Source organism: Trachinotus anak, unplaced genomic scaffold (assembly GCF_046630095.1).
Source record: "Trachinotus anak isolate AG129_WGS33_773 ecotype Australia unplaced genomic scaffold, CSIRO_AGI_Tana_v1 ptg000004l, whole genome shotgun sequence".
Classification (NCBI taxonomy): Eukaryota; Metazoa; Chordata; class Actinopteri; order Carangiformes; family Carangidae; genus Trachinotus; species Trachinotus anak.
In genome coordinates this window covers 5,352,615-5,376,050 of record NW_027273855.1, presented here as the reverse complement: position 1 = coordinate 5,376,050, position 23,436 = coordinate 5,352,615, and the positions used below count along the sequence as shown (strand labels likewise).

The following is a 23,436-nucleotide window of genomic DNA, read 5'->3' as shown; positions in this document are numbered from 1 at the left end:
TCAAAGCAGCTCTAAACCTTCACCTCCAGCCTTGTTTCATTAGCTGGGCGCCAGGTTCGATAACTCCTTGCTTCAGTTAGCTTTTGGTTGGTGTCATTAGCCGAGGGGTTCACATACTGTTTTCCAACCTACAATGTGAACTTTTTTAATGACGTTTTTCAGTCGAGACAAGAACAATACAATGATTTGTGCGTTATTAGTTAAAATAGATTGTGTTTCTTCACTGTCATACATAAATGAAGATAACTCCAAAGGGTTGAATTACTTTTTCTTGCCACTGTATGAGCATCCTAGAGCACCAAACTAAGGTGGTGAACATTGTAAACATTACAGGCCAAAGCATTTTTTAAATCAACACATGGACATGTTTTGGATAAACACACGTAAGGCTGCAACTAATGACATTTTATATTATTGATTCATTTTCGCTTGAAAGTGACTGAAACAATAATAATAATAGTTTCCAATATTTTTTATAAGTGACTAATGGAAGCAGCTCTACACACAAATTTGGTATGTAGAATAGTTTTTACAGTGTTGACGCCCACTCAGTATTTAGTTATGTAAAATACTAGTACAGTGTATTAATGCATGTTAAGACATTTTGGACTGCAGAAACTGAAGCTTTTAATGCTACCTTAGCTTTAAAAGCTAAAGCCACCAGTAAGAGCAGAAATGGAAGCACTGTTTGCCAAAGACACCGAGCACAGGTGTACAAATACAGTCTGAATTTTATGCAAGGTGCAGGAGGAGTTCACCCCATATTATCTTTTCTTCCACTACTTGTCAACACTCAACGTTCTCAAAACTGTGGGTTTCTATTTTTCCCCGATTACAAGTTGAGGCAAGCTTTTCTGAGGCAGCAGTACTCTTCTCTCACAGTGTCTCTAATCTGTACATCATCATTGGTCAGTTGTAGACGTACTTCTATATCACCATTATTTATATCATGAAAGAGAGGGATTCCAAATGAAGACATACTATTGTATAGGCCTATCATTTGCAATTAAACTGTGGCTCTGCTACAGGTGTTACGTCTTGTTTATGATACACTAGAGACTGTTCAGAAGGCAGCATAAACAGGATGCCTTTCAGAGACAGACAAATGGAACGCGTGCAGTTTTGGGGATTCCTCCGTGACGAAGCCAGGATATTATTTTGACAGTGTGCCCACACTGTACTACAGATGGAAGTTTAATCCACCCTTGCATACGTTTCCGGTGCTTGCCTTGTTCTTTTGTCATTGCGGAGCATTCAGACTGGAAAACAAAAAGGGGGATGAGAGCGGTGCCAAGTATATTCAGTAAATGAGAGCTGATAAAGCAGATGGGAAGGGAGTGGGTGAGGAGCAGCAGAGACAGTCTTCTCTTGGAAAATACCCAAGAGAAAGTCAGAGATCAACTAAAAAGAGATCAGTGTTTGTTGAGCTATATATAAAGATGTTGTGTACTTTGTAAGTAAATAAAAAGTTTGGATAAAAAAGGTGCATGATAAAGTGACAGTCGCATACTGCTGGAAGCATAAATGGCTCTTGCTTGAAGAAGTAATTCACATGCAACAAATCAGACTGTTAAATGTAAAAAAAAATGTGGTTAACCCCCACTGTTGGATTATTTAATTATACTCTCATTTGATCAAATATAATCACTGATGATTATTTATTTTACTCCACATTTTACTATACCTTTTACATATTTGACTACACCTGTATTATACATTATAGCCTATACCATAATACTACAACCATACTATACTATATAGTTGTTTATGGACAGTACTCTAGGACACATACAGTAGCTGATATCTCTGCATATAACTAAGATCACTACAGAATGAATACTAGTCATTCCAAATGCATTGGTCTTGATGTTTTTAAGGCTCTTGTCTTGTGCTTGTGACTCTAAGACCATTAAAATCCATCTATTAACCACACACCATTGAACATTGGCGTTTTTTGATGCATTCTTAGCCACTGGCAACATCTGATCAAGTGATACTAGTGTGACCGTGTCCTTGAGTGAAGCTGTTTACGCAAGTGGTTGGGAGGCAACTGTCCTCAGTCTGATGTACTGTCTGATTCTGCAGCGTGTGAGAGAGCAGACATAGATGGACCTTGGATCGAATCAGAATATGAGTGTGTCTGAGTAGGAGGCAAACAGTAAAAAAAAAATATCCTACTTGCTTTGTTCAGTTTGACAAGGAATTTAGAAACATGTCAAAATAATCCACATAAATGGTAATCATACAGCTAATTGCAGTTAACAACAATAATGCTTGCTATAATTAGGGGTGTGGAGAAAGAAGGGCTCTGTAAAACAGGGATATGTGAAAACAAATGTTACACTCACACCTACTGGCCAGTAGTTGGTACAAGCTCTGATTTTTGGATCTTGTGTCACCAAGGGCTTTTCACTCGTGTTCTCCCTCTCTGCATGAAACAGTATGAGTGAAACCATCTGTCTTTGGTTTAGCCTCCCTTGGCTCATAACTAAAGTCGTCTAACTTATCCACCTATTATCTATTTGTCCAACAAAAAACTTTCCAGAACGTTTTCAGTCGTGAACAGACCCCTGTTCGGGCTTCAGCGTACGTGGAAGTTACGTCATTCAAAAGTTTGTAACAATGATGCGTTCAGAGACAGTCAAAAATGTCAGAATTACAATCTAAACAACCACGCAAACGATTTATAAAAACGTTTATAGGGGCATAGAAAGGTACACATTTTAGAGGCTAAATATTGCTAGGTGATAGCAAAGATATATGCAACAGGTTTCCTAAAGTAAACAAATCATATCATTCATTGTGTTTCAAATTAGCATTTCTCTTCTTCATTTTATAAAAATTAGCACGAAGTAGCTATGTGAGGGTTGATGTTCAACATTAAAACATCCACATTAAATGCTTTTATTGCATTTGTGTTTTCAGGAATATTTACCATCGAAAGCGTTTTAATGTGTGACTGTGCTGCTAATGTGTAAAAGTCAGATGTCCCCGCCCAGGACGAACACATGAAGGCAACGAAAGTTCAGTCTGCAGAGTTGTGATATCTATGACCATGGAGGAAAAACAGTGCAGTACGGACGACAATTTTGCCCCAGGTACCATGTTGAATTTGTTTATTGTCCCCTTCAACGTAATTGATATAAGTGACGAGAAATGTATTAAATTCACGACGTTATGAAAAGTTACCACTGAACCGTTAGCTAGTTATCCGGCTGAGGCAGCACTGTCACTACCAACCAGCTGTTTTTAGCAGCTAACGTTGATGTTGTGTGTTGTTGAAAAGTCACTGGTGGTTATACTGGCTTTATTAAGAGAAAAGGCTGTAAATATATATGTTTTTTTTAAATATGTGGGTCACATTTTAACAGTCTCTGTATGTTGAATTCAGGTCAGTTCATCAGAGACAAGATGAGAAGCACAAAGTTAGACTCCATGTAACCTAGTTCCGTGTAGCTATTCTCTTTACAAGGGCAAAACGAAACCACAAACCAAACTGCACTAAAAAAATCGGACAGTCTGATGCTGCATTTCTCATAGATCACATTAATAGATCTTGAGAAGCGTGACATGCGACTCATATCAATCATTGGGATCTTCTAATAAATTCGGCATGTGAGTGATCCACCAAACTGCATTTGGAAAAACATTATACACATTATACTCACTGTATGTGTACCTCCAAGTATAAAAATATAATATCTTTGAGGTTTGTGCTTATGATTACTGTGTCCTGAACGTATACTAATGTGTCATATGTGTTTGGTTTCCTCTGTGTTGTGTCTTAATCAAACTGTTACCTCAAAGTTAATCATTAAACTTTGTCCATTGATCACCTCAGACCCAGGGGGGGCAGGAACCACACAAGAAACTCCATGTGACCAAGGCCCAGAGAAAATTATTGGCAGACAGCTCAGTGAACAAGGCCGCTTTGCTTATGCTGCACTGTGTGGTGTCTCTCTGGGCCAGTTGTTTACTGGTTCTGAAAACAGGTAACAGAGCCTGATACCTGACATGATCAGTTTAACTAACAGGGATACTGGCCTTGAATACACATAATTATAAAAAACTACAAAATCAAATTGGACTTTCTGTTTTATTTTCCAGCACAAATGAAGTGTGTAAAATAATGCTTAATCCGAACTGTTACTTGACTTGAGGAGATGAGGAGTTGTGTGTCTCTCAGTGTGTTCAGGGAACAGTACCTGGAGGGCTTGGTCCGTTGGCTGGACCTGGATGAGTCAGTGATGCCTGTTATGGGGGCTTTCCTGTCAGGCCTGGGCTTTGAGGGCTCCGACACCTTCCTCTCCATCCTACAGGCTGAACCTCTGCTGGCTGCAGGAGCCACCCCCATCATACAGGTGTTTGTCACTCTAAGAGGGGGATGCGATGACATTAAACTGTAGTGAATGAGCAGTAGAAAGAGTAGAGCACATAGATTGCCGTAAATGAGTGCAATAAAAGGGCATTTTAGGTAGAAAGTTATAAATGAAATAACTGCAGAAGGTTGTACGCAATATAAGATGTAAATTTATAGTAAAAAGAGCTCGAGCAGTAATTTATCTATTCAAGGCCACATGCTAACAGGTTAATTCATATTTGCTTTGCCTTTAATAATAGTAATGAAATTGTATTGTACTCATGTAGTGGCAGGATTTCTACAAACCTGTTATAAGCAGCTCTTGTTTTGTATTACAGGATCTGGTGTCTTTCTCTGTCAAGGATGGTAAGAATCTTTTGATGTATTAATGACGCTAAAAACTGGTTTAAATTCACACAAGCCTGTTACTTTATAACTTTCATGGTCTGTCGTAACCTCAGGCCAGTATGATGCCAGATCGAGGGTCCTCATCCGTCATGTCAGCTGTCTGCTACGAGTCTCCCCACAGCAGCTGGAGGAGTTTGAGGAAACAGTGGGAGAGAGACTGAGGGAGGCAGGAGAGGAGAGCGAGTAAGTTGTGGTTGGATGGTGGGATAGAAGGATGTTCACACCAAGCATTTCACACTACTGATATAAGGAACTTACATTTAGTCTGAAAGAGCTGTTAAAATGTGATTTAAATGCTAAATGATACTACAGTATGTTTTTTCTGAATCTTGTCTGTGTCAGACTGTTGAAACAGCACAAACATGGCATAAACAACCAGCTTATGATTCAAGATGTCTCCTTAAATACACAAGGCTTGCTTTGATTTGGTTTTATTTTTAAAGTCAATGCATATGTCACCTAATACTGATCGGTCTGACTCCGCTTCCATTAGAGAGGAGTCGTCTCGGCGGCTGAGGAGAGAAAGAGGGCGAAAGTTACGACGTTACCTCCTCATCGGACTAGCCACTGTGGGCGGAGGAACTGTGATTGGTGATTATTGCTGCTTCAACTTAAAATGGACTTGCAAAACATGCAGTATCTTATATGAAAACATAGGCTGCAGCTGATAAGCTAATCAACTGATAATTAAATCACCGTAGAGTATGAAGAATATGCATGAAGGCAGCATGTTGCAACGCCTCACCACACACTGCAGTTTTCCTCCTGACCCAACTTTCCTCTAAAATGCTTCACATAACAGATATTGGCCCTGACTAGCTTTTTTTTCTGCACTGACTGTCATCTGTATACCTTTGCCAGGTGTGACAGGTGGTCTGGCAGCCCCTTTAGTGGCAGCAGGGGCCAGTGCTGTGCTGGGGGCTGGAGGGGCTGCTGCTCTGGGCTCAGCCACTGGCATTGCAATCATGGCCTCCTTGTTTGGAGCAGCAGGAGCTGGACTGACTGGTAAGAGCTTTGGGAGACACATGATTGTTTGCAAAAAATAAATTGTCATCTTTAAAAGTTTGACTGAGCTTGATTAATATGCATGTTTTTGTTTTTGCTACACTAATTGTTGCTTTTTTCACCCTCACCTTGATTTTTTCTCCTTCTTTAATTTTCATACATTGCCGCTCCAGGCTATAAGATGAACAAGTGTGTTGGGGCGATAGAGGAATTTGAATTCTTGCCACTAAACTCTGGGAAGCATCTTCACCTGACCATTGCAGTGACAGGTTGGCTCTGCAGTGGTAAATATAGTAAGTATGACTTCTGCTGTCTAACTACAACCACATATACCATGTACAACTACAATATACAGTATATAATTTTAGATATGGCATTTATGGCATTGTACATTTTCTGGAAAGTTTTCATGGATAAAATAACTAGACAGGAATGTATAGTTTTGGCTAAGAAATGAAATACTGACATAAATATAAATATTGCCATGCCCTAATACAATTTGATAAATAAAAGGGGCAGATATCTGTACAGTATATATGATATGGTGAATTATATATAATATTATATAATTTCATGATTCACATGACACAATTCACTAATAATCATATATTTGATCTATATTAAGAGCATAATAATCATAATAAGAGCATGGTATTTTGCATGCAGAAGTGCTAATCTTTAGATATGATAGGCAACATAACCCTACAGATACACTGGACATGTACAAAGTGTGTTATCAGAGTAAATATTTTACCTTCACAGCAGCTGCCCTCACCATGACAGCTAAGCCTGTAGAATGCGGTTTACAGACTACTAAATAAAATACAGTTGGAGCGGAGGGTCTGTGCCAGGGCCATCAGAGCTACATGCATAAAACAAACAAAATTCACCAACGAATAGATTAACAAACACAACCAGCTGAACATTAACTTTTTAATTCATTGTCTACATGTTCTTGTTGGGTGCAGTGTGACGTTGAGGTCGATGCTAGGTCAATTACGTGGTACAATAGATAAAGATTAAGAAAAGCATTTGATAACAGCACACAATGCTGTAAGGCTGCTGAAGTGCTACACATTATGTCCTAAACCAGTAGATTATGCAAGCCACTTAAATTCTGCTTTTACATAAAACAATGCAGCTCTCTTCCCCCCACTAAAACATACACTCACTGACAAGCTTGGTACCCGCTTCACATACAAGTGCTGTTTATTCATTTAGGCTACCTTACATAAAAACACAAGTACTGTCTTCCAGGTTCGTTCCAAGCCCCGTGGTGCAGCCTGGGTGAGTGCGGGGAACAGTATTGCCTGGTGTGGGAGTCACGTTACCTCAGGGATCTGGGCTCAGCCATGGCTTCTCTGTTGGATGGGCTGGTCAGCATTGTGGCTCAGGAAGCCCTGAAGTACACAGTGCTCTCAGGTAGGAGGGTGACCATGCAGGAACCACATAGTCTGATCATTGGATCTGTGTTTGGATACAGGAGTGTTTGTACTTTGGGTTATATGTTTTTGGGGTTCTTGAGCAAAACCTTTGGAACCAAAACCCATCCTGGTGATTGCCTGTAAAGAGCTGATTTGTATTTAACAATCACAACTACCTTATCAAGCCATTGTCATTTTGTGTATTGATTGTTTGGTACTACATTCATGAGTTTACACCATCACACGGGGCAGGCATTGTGGCGGCTCTGACGTGGCCTGCGTCTTTGCTGGCAGCAGCCAGCGTCATAGACAACCCCTGGTGTGTTTGTCTGAACCGCTCAGCTGAGGTGGGGAAACATCTGGCACAGGTTTTGAGAAGTAGACAGCAGGTATGGCACTACATCTTACCCCTGTTAATACACAATTAACTGAGTTGTAAATTAAACAGTATTGTGTCAGCTGTCACTGTTAAAGTCTCCTCTTTCTTTCTTTCTGTATGTGAAGGGGAAGCGCCCTGTCAGTCTCATAGGTTTCAGTCTTGGGGCCAGGGTTATCTACTACTGTCTGCAGGAGCTTGCCAATGACCAAGGTATAAACACTTTTCTGTAAAAAAAACTTGTTTTGATAATGCATTGAAATTGGATTCAATATTCCTTATGCTGACGAGCAAAATGCCCAAATCATTTTCATTTTTAAAATGCACTCACTGGGTCCTGTGTGAGATATTCCTGAGCTGAAGTCATGACTTTTAAAGGCAACACTAATCATCATGTCTTTTCCACTAAATCCTTGGTGAAGCAGAGTAGAAATTTCATGTTGAGGACCCTAAGCAATTGAAATATGGTTATATTGTGTGCAATCAAAGTGTAACTAACCAAATTCAGTTTTTTTCTAGAAGTGTTTGCCATCTCTTTTGACAAACTAGTTTAATTTCCATTGATTCGATCCTCAGGTAGTGAAGGAGTGGTGGAGGATGTGGTCCTCCTGGGGGCCCCAGTGGACGGCTCTGAAAAGGCCTGGGAGAGAATGGCCAAGGTAGTGGCTGGAAAAATTGTAAATGGATACTGCAGGTAAAACTGAGCTTTTCCCTTAAGAGTTAATGCTGTAAAATGTTTACATTTACAGAGTAAATACTTACAGTGGCTTTATAATTTTGATATTCTTATTGTTTAGTCATTATTTATTACATTGTATATTTCAGTGAGGAGTGTCTTGCTTTCTCTAACACGAATAACTGATTTTCTTAACTATCTCCCTATCAGAGGGGACTGGCTCCTGGGGTTCTTGTACCGGAGTTCAGCAGCACAACTGTCTGTTGCTGGGCTACAGCCAATCAACATCCAGGATCGACGCATAATCAATGTGGATCTTTCCTCTGTGGTGAGTCAGAGCTTATGCATAAATTAGGAATTCATAGAATAGTTTTTCAGGTACATACTGTGTAAGCTGAAGGTTATTTCACATGTCAAGGTTTTAACCTTTGAAGAAAAACCACATGCAGCAGACAACTCAAACTGACACTGTTCAAGTCTTGATCTGTGTTCAGTGCCACATTTGTTTCCTGGATTCAAGTCTTTGATATAATACAAGGGGACCTTGACTACTTTATAAGTGGGAACAAAACTGACACAATCCTATATGACAGTACTGACAAATAAATTCTCCAATTCTTTCTCTATATAAAATATATCTGAAGCTGCTCTGCCACATTTATATCTTTTGGTTATAAAGGTTTAGACAAATGATTAAGTCAGAAATGTTTTGCCTCTGATTTGATTTTCCCGTGTATATTGGTTAGCTCTGCTTTCTATGGGAACAGGCTGTGGTCCAAAAAAGAAACTAGAGAGGAGCTCATCAGAGCGCATTCCTCCACCACGGCCAAACAATCCTAGAGATCCAGATTATTATCTAGATCTGCACCAAATTGTACAAATTCATAGATCTCAACAGAAATTGACGGAAATGTTGAAAACTGCCCTACCTTGCGTTGTTGAGGAAAGTGATTCGAAAAATTGCCGGATCTGCCTCCTTAACCGGAACGGTACCAGAGTTTAATGGGTTCTGCCCTGGCTCATGCCTCATCCTCCACCAGTTTGGTGCAAATCGGTTCTGTGCTTTTTGCAAAATCCTGCTGACAATTTTTCCATTGATATAACAAACAAACAAAGAGACAGACATGGGTGAAACATGACCTCCTTGGTGGAGGTAATAATATTCATCAAATCATTGTCTTATTGCTGACTCTTAATTTTTGTGATCTTACCATGTCCCTTAAAGAATCTTAATATTTTTTTCGTACACAACCCTGACGCATTATAACTGGTAAGTTGTGATGGTTAACATTATGATAGCAAACTGTTACCTACTTACACATCCAGCAGGCACAGAGTAACATTTCTCTTCATTTGGAGCTGTCTTTCTGGCCACCTGCTGAATATAAGTCCAATATTCAGTCTGTGTAGCTGCATTTTTGTCTCCATTAACTCCTGATGGAAATGCCTGGCTCTATAGCTGCTATAGGTAAAAGCCCCACTATGTTCCAGGTAGTCGCTGTCCGTCTGTCTGTCTGCTGTTTGACGCTGGGCAGGTAGCTTACTGTGGGTTTATTGGAGCTTTCTCACTGTCAACAGCTGCCTACTGCTTCTGGAAACAAGGTTTATGAGAGCGGTGTGAACGAACCAAAACAGTAAAGTTTCAGGCCGTATAACTAAAAAAAATGAGCCGTAAGAGGCTAAAACACACTTAAGAGCTAAAAAAAACTGCGGAGTATTGAATATTGATTTGTGCAGCTTTAAACAGACACACACCTTGATGTTTTTTTTGTGAAAGAAATAGGTACTAATTGATTACAAAATGATAACTGTCAAAACGGTTGATAACTGTGATTAAAATGTTACAATGAGATATAATTTTAATGAAGCAATATTATTGAATACAGGGTTTTAATAGCACTTTAAAAGAGACAACTATATTGTTTAAATAAGATTAAAAGATGATGAAAAATAATAAAATAAAAATTAAGGCCCCTGCTGGTCTGTTTCAGTTCTCAGCAAAGCCTTTCTGTCAGAGCAACAACAACGAGTCCATATCAAACTTAACACTTCGTGGTAGATGTTTTGTTGAACAAGGTAAAATATAAGAGGTTTAACATGTCACATCATGAGCATTAAAAAATATAATTGACATATGTGAAGCACCATACAGTATAAATCTGGGGAAATGTAAAACTTGCTGTACAAAAAAATGATAATAATAATCATAATATTTTTTTGGGGGAAAAAAGTATATAAAATAATTATACATTGTAATTTACAGAAATATGTACCCCCTTCTTTAATCAGACATTAAAGTCATGTTTCTGCTCCCCAGGTGAATGGTCACTTGGACTACATGCGTCAGATGGACACCATCTTGGTAGCAGTGGGAGTTCCCACCAAAGAAGTCCCCGGAGCCTCCTTTGCTCTTCCTCAGCCTGTAACAGTTACAAAGGGGACAGTGGACATCCCTGACCACGCCCCCAGTGAGCGACAAGTGACCGAGACACAAAACCCAGCTGAGAAGACTGAGACCTGTACAGAAAAAAGTGGACACATGAAAGAGGTGGTAGACAATGAGGAGATGGGTGACGGCTGGGATATTCCTGATATTTCAGACCTGCTGGACTCTTTGAATGATACAGAAGCAGAGAATCAAATCGCAGTCAGGAACAATTTACCACCGACGTCCGAGGACAATGACATTAATGATACAGCATCTGCTTTTAATGCCCGGTGTGAGGGCGTGGAGGAGGCAGACCCAGATAATGAACACATATCATGGAACTGGGATGATACACACTGGACTACAGAGCACACACATGAACAAAGGCGGCCAAACTTGTAAAGAGCATGTTACAGGACCAGCTGCCTCCTTCTCATCTTCAAAAGTTTTTCTCAGCATCAAAGCTTTGTTGGAGAAAAGATAAATTTCCATTCACAGCACACAGCACGTGTTAATGCAGACATATGGCAGCTTCAAGTGAAAAGCCCCAGAATTAACCACTAAATGGTATTTTGAGACTTGTATTAATTCAATAACAATTTAGAGTTTTGTGACTGAATATGGTCATAATTTATTTTCTAAACTCAATGTCAGATCAAATACCTGTAAATATTGCTTGTGTTTAGCAGGTTTTAGTGGATGCCACAATAGGTGATATCTCCGTTCCTTTCATCCATGTAATTTTCATCCGTTGGCTTGGTTGCTATGGATATTATCACAGTAATTGGATTTCCATAAGGCCGGGGGCAATTCAGTGAATGTGTCTTCAAGGCCTTTCTGTCCTCTCTTCCGCCTGTACTAATGTGAAGTGCTGCTTACTAGAGAGCTTACACAGAGAGTTTACATTGCTTACATTGCATACTGGCACTGATAACTGGACATAGCCTTAACCCTAACTTTTTTTGATTTGGTAATACACCCTCAGTGGTTTTCAAACCACATTTCATTACTGGAAAAGAAAACACAATTCAAGACAAGATGGAGCTTATTTAATTTGTGTCCATAGATATTTTTCTGTGACCATAAGAAAGTAATTTTAAATTTGAATCTTTTTTTTTTATTATTTATCTTTGACCGAAATGTCATAACTCATGGTGAGTAAATCATGAATTGTCAAATACTGAATTAAGTCTCAATTCTGGTTTTTTGAATCGCTCTTCTACCATAAACCCTCACGCAACACGTTAGCTGACATTTGTAATTGCTATTCAATCCAGGGTGTCGACCTGATTAGGGAGAAGCAGAGGCAGCTCGATCCCAGCATGCTCAGCATCAAGCAGGTTGACGGCATCAGTGGCAGTGGCAGGGGGGTGGGTGGGGTCAGACGGCAGGGGAGAGGGGGGGTTGCTGGCAATGTTAGGCTCTCCTGAGTTGCGTAGAGAGAGGGACAGCGCTGGTGAGGGTCTTCTGGGCAACTGCGAGGAACAGCAGGGCAGGAGCTTCCCCAAAGCTCGCTTGAAGTCTCTCATGAACAGTGGGTAGATGATTGGGTTCATTGTGCTGTTGCAATAGCCCAGCCAGGTGATGGCATCGAAAAGGGCAAGGGGGACGCACTCACACACTGCCTGAATGAAGACAGTGAAAAGAATTGCAGGCATCAGTTAATTTATGGTGAAATGTAAAAATAATTAACTACAGAAATAAATCAGAAAATAAAAAAACACAAGAGATGAAAAAATAGATCTTCAAGGGAACCTGCAGAGATTTTGTGTTTGTTTCTGCAAAAGAGTCCTAGTTTTATTTCCACTGTGCATTTTCACAAGGAAGCACATCCATGTGCACGTGCATGTAGGTGATGCAATACATTCCATGTGTATTGTAATGTGCCAAGAAAATCTTGCAAAGAGATGGAAAAGGAAAGGAAGAGGAAGACTGCAAATTAGCAATTGGGGTATGAACATTGTGCCATTTAAAGTAAAAAAAAGTAGAAGCAAATGTGTCATGAGGAAAGAAATGCCTTCAGCACACACACATAGGAAAACATAACATTGTTAAAAAGAAAATTCCATGTAGAACCTTTTATTTATTGTATAATCAAAAAAAGAAGTAATAAGCAACACAGTGTACATTTATATATATATAGTGCACATTTATTTATTTATTTACTTATTTCCCATTTATTTACAGAAGTTAATTTACAGTAAAATAAAAATGCCTCTATTCTTTAGTTTGGCAACATTTATATTTGTTTATTTTTTATTCTTGTGCACAAGTAATTATTTCAGACTTATTACAGATATTTATCTTTTTTTATCTTATTTATTAGCAACTGATGCATTTATGTGTATTTTTTGTAAACGTTTATTTCTTTTTGGTAAATTTTGAACATGTAGGAAATGTATTTTCTCTGTTCCAAATCTCTATAGTTATGAAGTAGCTAAGTTGTGAAATCATAAAAAAAAAAAAAATAGAGAGAAGACACGTTTTCTGTCTCTTAAATCACTTGGACTGTCCATCAGTTGTTTTTGAACTGGCAAATACATTTAATAACACTGATCTTGAACATAACCACCACGTTTAGAGAGGGACAGTGAAGGAGGAGACAGCTGTTGAAGGAGAGCTTCCAATACTACCAAGATGAGACGGGGAGGCGGTGGGAAAAGGACAGGCAGGAGGGGTGAGTTTCACACACCACATTGAGTGTGAAAAGGAAGGAGAGCGCAGACACAGTCAAGTCTCTGTGCTCTATGTTAAGCAGCGGAGAAGCGAGAGGGCACAGATGGGAAATCAAAATGGCTGGATAATTGAAAGCTTGAAAAACAGGACAAGTGTCATTACCAATTTAGATGAAATTGTTCCCTTTTTTATCTTATTTATTTTTTTTGTATAAGAAGAGTGTGTGCTCAAGCTAATCAAATCAAAATCAACAAAAGACTACAAATTATAAATGGTGCTTTGGTGTGAGTGTGGTATGAGTCAGCCACATTAAGCTGAAATGTCAATCTATCTCCTCGTTGGATATCTTGGCAAGGCTGTGATGCCAAGGCTGGCCAATAAAAAACAGATCGGTATCCAAGTACGTTTTCTTTCTCTCTTTTGCATTTCACACTGTTATTGTGCTCGTCACACATATGAATTTGTGAGAAAACCACTGAATCACTGAGATATTTGAAATAGGACAGCTATTCTAACAAAGACAGACTTGTTAAAAGGAGAAGGAAATCCTGAAAAAAGAACACTCACATGCAAATATAGGAAAAGGCGAATTGCGTAGACTGAAGCTATTTGCGCCATCCAGCTCATCTGACTATCTCACGTCCAAGATTTGTTTGACCCAACAGAGGGACACTACTATGTCATGTTATCTGTATTTTCCCCTCATTTCTGTGTCATATCTGGGATGGTGTCAGTGAGTGGTGCCTTGACTGACCTGAGCCATGTTGGTGATGAAAAAGGGTAACCACGCGCTGAAGAAGAGTCCCAGGAGAGCTCCCAATGTCAGACTGGCCTTCAGTGCCCTTCGACCCTGTCTGTGAGCCAGACGGCGCTCACTGTTCACTGACGGCTGTGGACAGTAAAGAATGGAAAGAATTATAATTAAGTGTATTTATAACAATTACAAATGCAATAAATCTACCGGTGGTACTCTGGGTGCCTCTTCATGTCCTCTTTGACAAGCGAATTACATTATTTTAATTCATTCTGACATCATCTTTGCATTTGATCAGTGGTTTGCACCAAGCTGCCCCAATTTTTATCAAGTTAAGGGACATATGCATATTTGCTTTCTTGCTGAGCGTTAGATTAAAAGATCAATGCTACATATGAAGCTACAGCTAGCAGCTAGCTGGCTACTGGCTTCATTTAGCACAACAACTGTTAGCACAGGAAACGGCTAGCCTGGCTCTGCTCAACAGTAAAAACGTTTTTCGTTTTTTTGTTTTTAGTTTAACAAGGAAAAGTGGATTATACTCTAGTACAGGTACCAGCTAGCACATTTAAAGCTGATTAATATGTTATAATGCAAAAAACAAATTATAAAAACAACAAGGGGAGTTGGGTGCATGTAGTAGCCTATTTCTGGGCTGTAAATCAAACTTTTTGTTTGTAATTTTTTTTTTTTTTACCAACTAAACAAATAAGTTAAAGTTAAGTTAAATACATTTACTTAATTTGTGAGCATTGTGGGTCCTTGTAGACAGATTTTTTTTTTTCACCCCTTGGCCAGAGCCAGGTTAGCAGTTTCCCCCTGTTTCCATTCTTAATGCTGAGCTAAGTTATCAAGCTGTATGGCATCGATCTTCTCTGCTAACTCTGAACAAGAAAGCCGCGCATATTTCCCCAAATTCCCAAAACTATTCCTTTGAAAATTTAAATCTAAATATTTAACCGTTAAACATAGATTTTTTTCTTTTAAATCATCTTATTCTTCACCGTCAGCATGTTTCACCTCTTCACTACAGCTATAGCCACAGTACAAACCTTGTACAGCTGCACTTTCACAGAATATCCTAGATGTCTGCATCATTTCCCCAAAAGTCACTGGAATTTAAAATCTAATTCTCTGGGTTTCAGGAATAATTGGCTGTGATATCGAAACCATGATATAGTGTGAGAGAAAGTCATGATGACACAAACAAAGAAACAAACAAATAAACTAAAGAGAAAAAAATAGAAATATAGAACAAATCAACCAACCAACCATTTGACTATTAAGACTCACTAGGTTTTTTGAGCGAATTCTTTGAGACTTAACTTTAAACTGACTGTTCACGCACGTGTGTGTGCTGTGCTTTCACTGCATAAAAATGTGACAGACATGGCTGTGATCCTTGCAGCACATCACATCTGACACTGTCTGTACTTTTCTCACCATGGTTTCTGGGCAGGTTTTACACCTCTTTCCCTCTCCTCAGTTTCTTCTTTTTTGCATTCTTTGGTTAAGATGACTGAAGAGCAAAATACTTTTCAGACTGCATCTGATTAATTCTTTTGTAAAAGGCTGATAATGAAGTTTTAAGAATGTGTGTTTTTTTTTTTTTAATCTCCCTGTCCTTGAACACAGCCAGTAAACAGTACACACACACATCCCCTCTAATGGTTTGCTCTGTATAGGTTCATGTTCAGTGACATTTACTACATTTTATTTACTATATCAGCTAAACATTTAATGTCACCACAAGCCCTTTGTACAATTTTTACATAATATTTTTTCATATTTTATTGTCAAGTTTCAATCTTATATTTATGCTTTTTGACTTGCAGTACTTGCTTTATCTTTATTTACATATTTCTACTTAATATGTTTATTGTCTTGCACCAAAACAAGGCAAATTCCTCATATGTGAAAACCTACGTGGCCATAAACCTGATTCTGATTTTCACAACTGGTCCTTTTCACTGAGTGAGGAACAAAAATAGTCTCTGCAGTTCCCACACACCTGAACACAATGTAGTTTGCACAAAACCCCAAATCTGTTTGGGCCAAGTCAGTCTTATTCCAGATATACTCACAAACAAAGTAAACTCAAAAGCGCTTTTATAACAAAGCACATCAGGACAGTCATGCAGAGGGTGAATCTAGACTTGGAACGTAAAAAAAATGCTAATTTGATGAAGAAAAAAAACCCCAGCTTTCAAGCAGCATTTTTGAGGATTTCTTTAAAGACTAAATCATACAGTGGCCTATAATCATAAAATAACCAGCTCCAGGTTTATAATTGCTGCACTTAGAAGATGTTGAACTTCAGGGAGGATTTCAACAATTCAGTGTAATTGCCATTTTATGGGAATGGCATGACATGTAGAATGAGCAGTATTATGTAAAACCTTCAAAATGTCAAGGAAAAGACAAACTTGAGTCCTCTTACATCAGATAGCCAACTGTAATTCAGTTCTGATCTTGATGCTACCTTTTCCCACTCACAGAATCAACCTTTTCACTCTTTACTCTCATTAAGAGAGTGAAGAGAGAGAAAGAGAGTTCTCCACTTGAAGGTCACCCTACTATTATAACATCATTGGGTTTTTTTTCAAGTATTGCAGTTCAACTTTCACTAAGAAAATGTCCTTTTTTATTGCATGTGTTGGTCAGCTCTCATACACTGATCATCCTTAAGAACATATCTGCCCTATCTGTTTTGTTGTGCTGTTTAAGCTCTCTTTCTTACCGGTACATTCTGTGACACAGGAGGCTCCTGGTACCTGCAGGCTTCTCCGTCATGCTGAGCTTGTCCTGCTGCAATCCCTGGTGAAGGGGGCCGGGAAGGTTCCCCGAGAGAGGGATGTGGGTAAGGTGGGTGGCTCAGTGCTGCTACCCTCTTTGCCTGCCTTCGCGCTGCCAGAAGGATCCGGCAGTAGGTGAAGCAAATGGCGCTGGAGGGCAAAAAGAAGGTGAGCACAGATGCCACAAAAGCAAAGGGCAAGGTGACTCGCAGACGGCACTGGAAGGAAAGGCCTCCTGATGGGGACAGTTGAAAGTAGGATGCTGGGTACAGTGTGTCGGAGTAGGAGCTGATGTTGCTACTGCTGACCCCAAGAACGGATGAGTGTCCACTCCCGAGGCCTAAGCTGTGCCATTTCATCTCAATGGGCAGGAAGGAGGCCAGTGCTGCCAACCCCCAAGCAGCTCCCACGAGGAGTAATGCCCGAGGTGGGGTCATCCTTTGCTTGTAGCGCAACGGTGAGATGATGAAGAGGTAACGGTCCAGGCTGATCACACACAGGTTGAGGATGGACGCGCTGCAGCACATGACGTCAAAGCAAAGCCAAATTGGGCAAAAGGCAGGCCACAACACCCAGGCCCCACACAGCACATTGAGCATGGCTGGGGGCATGACCACCAGTGCCACCATTAGATCAGACAGGAACAAAGACACCAAGAAGCAGTTTGAGGTACAACGCAAAGAGCGATGAGCAAACACCAACGCAATAAGCAACACGTTGCCACAGACTGTAATGAAGATGATGACAGTCAACATGAAGGCCAACAACCAGGGGCCGCTGCCAGTGATATTCCAAGCACTGGTGGTGGGAAAGCTGCTGTTGTAGCTTCCTACGGAGCCAGACAAGTGAGAGTCAGCCATGGTACTGGTTCCCAGTGATCAATCAACCAGCTCCTGAGGTTCCTCTCTAGGCACTGCTAAATATTACAGACATTAACCAGTTCTCCCTCCTTGCCAGAGCTCTCACTTCAGGAACATTCATGAACAACAAAAAGCCAAAGAGGTCGGGTGTTGAGAATCCATCCAGTTCTCTCCCTATCGAGGTCAATCGGACTGTTCTCCATGAATAAATATCTCCTTCTTCCTTAGGCAGGAATACATCCAGGTGCCGTAGGCTTACTTCCACTGCCACCAGGATAGTGATCAAAATCACCAACAGAGTTTCACTCATCTCTCCATGTCCCTGCCTCATCCACAGCTAAGAGCCAGAATGAGCCATTCGATGGCTGACAGAGGGTTTCCAAGCAGCATGTCACAATGATGACAGTCACTGGAGGAGGGCACACAGAGAGATAAGCCTTGACTAGGCATATGAGAGCAGTAAAATTCAAGGACCAAATTTCAGATTTATTCCTCACCTCTCAGAAGTGGCACTGTACAGCTTCTGCAAGTCCTTTGCTGAGCTGGTGCTCTGCTGCCTTTCACAACTCCTTTTATTCAGGGAAACGGTATAGGGAAGCAGAAAGCAAGACAAAACTGTGTCATTTGTAAGCAAGGCTCCGTTCATAAGTGCTCTAAAGGTACCATGGTCCTTGTAATGCTGCCTTTATATCGCTCGCTCCTGTTAATCCCTGTGTCGGCCACTCCAGCGTACCTCCCAGTCTGAGCGCACACCTACTGAGAAGGAGCGTGTCAAAGCATTGAGCTGTTAATGCATAACCATGCACAATCACAGCCAAGAAATGTTCATTCTGCATCACAGAACTGGTGTGGGTGGTCTTTCTATCTGTTTCATCTTGGTATTTTTAACTACTGAAGTACAACTATTGCAGCATTTTTATTATGCACGATACAGATTTGATGTGGATGCTTTTTCTTTACAGTTACATCTATGATCCATCATATTTTCATCCATCATATTTTTGCCTAATCCATCCAGCCTATAAAAACAATTTACCAACTAACTACTTAAAGGTTTAATGATCTATCTATCTATCTATCTATCTATCTATCTATATATCTATCTATCTATCTGTCTGTTGAACCCCAGTGGTTAGAATTAAGCTTTTCTACTTCTACTCTACTCATGCCATAGAAATATTTTTGTATCCTTCCTTTGATTCTGAAACTGGATTTCTTTGGAATACATTTTTTTCTTTTCTCACTTAATGATGTAGTTATTGACAGCTGCTGGTCCCTCCAGATTCCGCTGTATTTCACCTCAAACCACCTGTCCAATGATTGATTATACACAGATAATCAACATACAGCTTGTGAGATCTGTGATCATATTGGCTGCGCCAGTCCTGATGATTTAGGTGCATCAGAGTAGAGGGTCAGAATACAAATGAGAATGAAATTCAAAATTCATTAAAAGCCAGTTATACAACAGTTACACTTTGGTGCCACAAACAGTTTGTCAATAGTAGATAAAGGTTTAAGCAAATAAAATATTTTTCTGTAAAAAAAAAAAAAAAAAAGAAAAGAAAATTCACATTCCCTTTTCTACCAACAATCATAAAATAATAAAATAACTTAACCTTGCTCCTACTTCATTCTCGAACTAAACAACAAGATGACATGACAACAATGATTATTCATTCCGACAGGAGCACTTGAATATTAAACATAAGACAACATCATTCATGGGGTAAAGTCCAGTGCACTCCAGCATTTCAATAGCATTGGCAAATACTAAACACGATATGCAGCGCTCTCAATTTTCATGCCCCCTCATGACTAATCTGCACCATCACTACGCCTCAGTCATCTGTCACATCAGATCAGCTGCTGCCAACCCTCTGACCCCCATCTCACCCACACCAAGCCCACTACCTTATGGGACAGCATTTGTATTGCTGCCTCCCCCTTCCTCCCTGACACGTTTCATAAAATCACTCCCACTCACATTCACAAATAAAGAGAAAACATGCCTGTTCAAAGCTGCATTGACACTTGACTCATGCTACTCTTTCAAGTATCACCAATACTGCTTGGAGTGCATGAATTATAATCTGGCTGTTGGAATTCACCATATGATTTTTTTTCTACTACTTTTATTATTTTAAAATGGTTTTCATTCATTATAAAGCATCTGTGGAAAAATTAATCACCGGGGCATCGTTTTTGTTGATATGATTATTTTATTAAATAAACCCAGACTGTCCTGATCAGGCACATACAAATCAAACAGAGTCACAGGGATGGATACCGCAACAGGGAGACAATAATCTAACTGTAGAACAGTGCAAATGGTGACTCTCTCAAAGACAAACAAAACAAAAAGAACAAATTTAAAAAAAAAAGACAGTCCCTCGTTGACTTGCAGCTACTGCTCCTGTTAAGGAAAACAGAAACCAGTTACACACATCTTGATTTACATAAACAACAAATAAAACAGGGTTATTATTCTGAGTTAGAAATAAGGAATTATTTCTGTAACTTGTTTTAAGGTCCACATGTGTTTCATTGCACAGACTAACCTTTTCTCTTCTGTGCAGCAGATAATGTGACCTTAGGTCATTCTGACAGTTGGCATATGCCATGCCCAGTCCCGCTCCTGAGCCGAATGAAATTGGCCATGTGTGCCCTACAAATGAAACAGGTACTTTATATCTTCTTATGCACTAAAATACACAAAGAAGCACTTCAGAATGTGATTGAAAACATACGACACATGGTGTGTGAAATCCTTTTCACACTATAGAATATGTGTTTCTTTTTTTTCTTCTATATGTTACGGTAATATTCACATTTCTTTTTGTGCTTTCAAGCATGGGTGTTATTGGTGTCCTTCTTACAAACAAAGGCTCTAAATTATCATTGAATTATGTGTTCAGTTAGAAAAGCCAAACAACACTCCAAAGACTGTTAAATGAAAAAGCCTTTCTCTGTTAGCAGTAGCAAACAACTACTCGTGTCCTACAGAGCATCACTCCGAGCTCTGCTCCTTTTGTCAAGGACCTTGAAGCCAAATTAACCATTCAAGATGCACTACAGCAACAATCCACTGAAACTACTTACGTTTAAAGAACAGAACAGAAAACACGATTCCTAGCCCCAGTCCAGTGCCTGAAAAAAAAAATAGGCACAGATGATTAATTAATTAATTTACCATTTATTAATATAGCTATTTGTTTATTTTTATTTTATATTGTAGGAATATGCTGTCTCCCCAGAGGAAGGAAAAATTCAAAATAAGATCTCTACTTTGTCTAGCCTATTTCTCCTAGACGTAATTGAGCTCATTTTAACATCAATATGGCCTTCCTTGCATCTCAGCCCAAATCCAATTTAAGCTCAATTTAAGATACTCTTTTTTTTCTCTCACTGCTCTAATCTTTATGTAACAGTCAGACCCTAAAGAAAACTTGATTGGCTTATAAATGACCCTGCACAACACCTGACATTGTGAATGTGATCAAATGAAGGCCTGTAAGCACAGAAAAAGAACTCCTGCTTCTCCCGTGTTTCTCCTGTTATTTTCAAACTGGACAGGACTGAATTCTTAGATTTATTCTTTGGCTCTTTATCTCTCCTTAAGAGGGTTTAGGGGGGAACAGGCAAGAAATTGAGTAATTTCCAAATAAGAGCTGATTTATTTCTTTGAGACAAAGAAAAGACAGCCAAACTTTCCTCTGAGTCATGCTGTCTCTGCCTGATGTACATTTATTTTATGTATTGTATATTTTCCATGTTGCCATAGAAATATTTTTGTCACTTGTAATGTACTACTTTATAAAGCACATGGCAGTAAACCTGAAATTCTACATTTGACACTTGAATTACATTCATACAATAGGGTGGTGAGAAGGGCAGTATTTTCCTAATATATATTTTTTTTCATGATAATAATTTTATGTTATTTTCCGCTCACTGTTTCAAGAACACGTGTCGTCTTAATGCACAGACTCGTTAAAACAAAGTTTGCCGGTTAACTTCGCTCCACTAGATAATGCAGTATTAATGACATCGAACCAAACTCCATTCAAAAACCTAGCATTTTTTGGTGCGTTGATTATTGGCAGTAGCCTACGTGCATGACTGCAGACTTTTAGCGATATTGAAAAATTAACTGGGCTATCATACCGGGGACTCATCGAGCAATGCCTTCTTTTAATAAGCAAATTTACTTTACCCAGATCCCTGTCGTTATTTCTATCTAGATATGTTCTTTATATCAAACTGGAGCTGTAAGCCGAGACAAAGTAAAGTTTACATGGTGTTACAGCATTTGCTGGTGATTTACATATATGCCGAATTCAAGAGTGGGCAATACTGTCTCTTAACACGTTTTATTTAAGTAATACAAAGGTGTAAATAAAAAAGAAAGCATAGAATGAATATTTTCTGAATGGTGCTTCCCCTTAGGTTCTTTCCAATAACAGAATCTAAGGGCGACGCAAATATTTATGAGTATAACGTTAGAGCAACAGTACCGAGGGTTGCATTCTTCAACGAAACTACAGATTAACCCCAATTTCACATTAATTAAGTCACAGATCTCTGACTGGTATCTCTCAGTTGTCCTTTATAAGCCCTTTATGGCTAGCTAGTTAGCGTCTCGCCCAGTCAATGACAGCTGTGGACTACAGAAAAAAACTGCTCCTTACTTTTTCCTTTTCTGGGATATTACAACGTCGTAACATGTGGAAGATTCTGGGATATTTACCGAATTTAATGGCACCGTCTGCCAGGCATCGGTCCCACTTTTTCCCCAGCTCCTTCTCAGACATGCTGAACGTTAGCTTGTGTCAGGCTAGAGGTGTCAAACGCAGGTCTGGTGTTGCTTTCACTTGCTGTCGGAAATGTACAGTGTCACTAATTGAATGCAGAGGAACGACCCAGTGACGAAGGTCCCGCAGAGCGTTTTATGATGCCAGTTTAAAAGATGTTACTATTCCGCTAGATTCTGTTGATAAAATGTATGGGAGAAGAAAAACGCCTAAAAAAGACAAAAGCGACATTGCCTTTTCTTTTCAACAGGGAACGCAGCACTAAGCCACTCTTGCAAACCTCGCGATGTGTCGCAACCAACGCGGCTCAATGTCGCCATCCAGCGGTAAAAGGTTGAATGAACCAAAAGCTAATTCATACATTGAGCATAAACTCCCAGAACACTTTATTGGTACCACCTTATTAATGCTGGGCTGGGCCTCAACCAGCCTCAGTTCTTTGTGGCACGGATTCAACAAGAGGCTGAAAACATCCATGTTGTCGTGACTGCATTATATTATTTCTGCATTTGCCAGCTGCACATATGCTGCCAATCTCCAGCTCTACCACATCCCAAAGGTGGATTCAGATCTGGTGAATGAGAAGGCCATTAAACTACTGAACTCGTCATGTTCATGAAACCAGTTTGAGACAACTTTTGCTTTGTGACATGGTGCATTATCATGCTGGAAGTTGCTTACGTGTCCCAAGAAAACATTCCCCACATTACACCACCAGCAGCCTGGACTTTTGACACAAGGTAGGTTGGGCCCATGGACTCATGCTGTTGATGCCTTGACCCACCTGTATCTGCAAGATTTTATGCGCTGGTCTGCTGGCATGTGATTGGCTGATTGGATAAGAGCGTGAATGTGCAGGC

The 23,436-nt window shown here is 39.7% G+C and overlaps 3 protein-coding genes across 3 annotated transcripts; 1 reads left to right on the top strand and 2 right to left on the bottom strand.

Moving 5' to 3' along the window:
• The first annotated feature begins 3,039 nt into the window (after window positions 1–3,039).
• tmco4 (transmembrane and coiled-coil domains 4) lies at window positions 3,040–11,862 on the top strand. The gene is made up of 14 exons (XM_071475438.1): window positions 3,040–3,098; window positions 3,842–3,992; window positions 4,187–4,361; window positions 4,699–4,726; window positions 4,822–4,951; window positions 5,262–5,359; window positions 5,630–5,773; window positions 5,947–6,066; window positions 7,031–7,195; window positions 7,450–7,586; window positions 7,702–7,786; window positions 8,150–8,267; window positions 8,460–8,577; window positions 10,567–11,862. The coding sequence occupies exons 1-14, from the start codon at window positions 3,050–3,052 to the stop codon at window positions 11,077–11,079; spliced, it is 2,031 nt and encodes a 676-aa protein (XP_071331539.1). The 5' UTR covers window positions 3,040–3,049; the 3' UTR covers window positions 11,080–11,862.
• Window positions 11,808–17,874, bottom strand: htr6 (5-hydroxytryptamine (serotonin) receptor 6). Its single transcript, XM_071475441.1, has 3 exons — window positions 16,848–17,874; window positions 14,108–14,242; window positions 11,808–12,302 (listed from the first exon to the last, which is right to left on the bottom strand). Exons 1-3 carry the CDS (start codon window positions 17,760–17,762, stop codon window positions 11,946–11,948), a joined length of 1,407 nt encoding a protein of 468 aa, XP_071331542.1. The 5' UTR covers window positions 17,763–17,874; the 3' UTR covers window positions 11,808–11,945.
• Window positions 17,875–19,964: 2,090 nt separating this feature from the next.
• Window positions 19,965–22,680, bottom strand: micos10 (mitochondrial contact site and cristae organizing system subunit 10). The gene is made up of 4 exons (XM_071475444.1): window positions 22,513–22,680; window positions 20,865–20,912; window positions 20,324–20,430; window positions 19,965–20,178 (listed from the first exon to the last, which is right to left on the bottom strand). Exons 1-4 carry the CDS (start codon window positions 22,574–22,576, stop codon window positions 20,170–20,172), a joined length of 228 nt encoding a protein of 75 aa, XP_071331545.1. The 5' UTR covers window positions 22,577–22,680; the 3' UTR covers window positions 19,965–20,169.
• Between the last annotated feature and the right edge of the window lie 756 nt (window positions 22,681–23,436).

What these genes read in the sequence shown, in the direction of transcription:
- tmco4 (XM_071475438.1), top strand. Translation starts at nt 3,050, where the DNA reads ATGACCATGGAGGAAAAACAGTGCAGTACGGACGACAATTTTGCCCCA. An exon ending in TTTACTGGTTCTGAAAACAG is followed by an intron (nt 3,993 to 4,186) that starts GTAACAGAGCCT and finishes TGTGTCTCTCAG; the next exon opens with TGTGTTCAGGGAACAGTACC. An exon ending in GGGCGGAGGAACTGTGATTG is followed by an intron (nt 5,360 to 5,629) that starts GTGATTATTGCT and finishes TACCTTTGCCAG; the next exon opens with GTGTGACAGGTGGTCTGGCA.
- htr6 (XM_071475441.1), bottom strand. Translation starts at nt 17,762, where the DNA reads ATGGCTGACTCTCACTTGTCTGGCTCCGTAGGAAGCTACAACAGCAGC. An exon ending in CTGTGTCACAGAATGTACCG is followed by an intron (nt 14,243 to 16,847) that starts GTAAGAAAGAGA and finishes TACTGTCCACAG; the next exon opens with CCGTCAGTGAACAGTGAGCG. An exon ending in TCATCACCAACATGGCTCAG is followed by an intron (nt 12,303 to 14,107) that starts GTCAGTCAAGGC and finishes GTCTTCATTCAG; the next exon opens with GCAGTGTGTGAGTGCGTCCC.
- micos10 (XM_071475444.1), bottom strand. Translation starts at nt 22,576, where the DNA reads ATGTCTGAGAAGGAGCTGGGGAAAAAGTGGGACCGATGCCTGGCAGAC. An exon ending in AGACGGTGCCATTAAATTCG is followed by an intron (nt 20,913 to 22,512) that starts GTAAATATCCCA and finishes TTTTTTTTTCAG; the next exon opens with GCACTGGACTGGGGCTAGGA. An exon ending in TTCTGTTCTGTTCTTTAAAC is followed by an intron (nt 20,431 to 20,864) that starts GTAAGTAGTTTC and finishes TTTCATTTGTAG; the next exon opens with GGCACACATGGCCAATTTCA.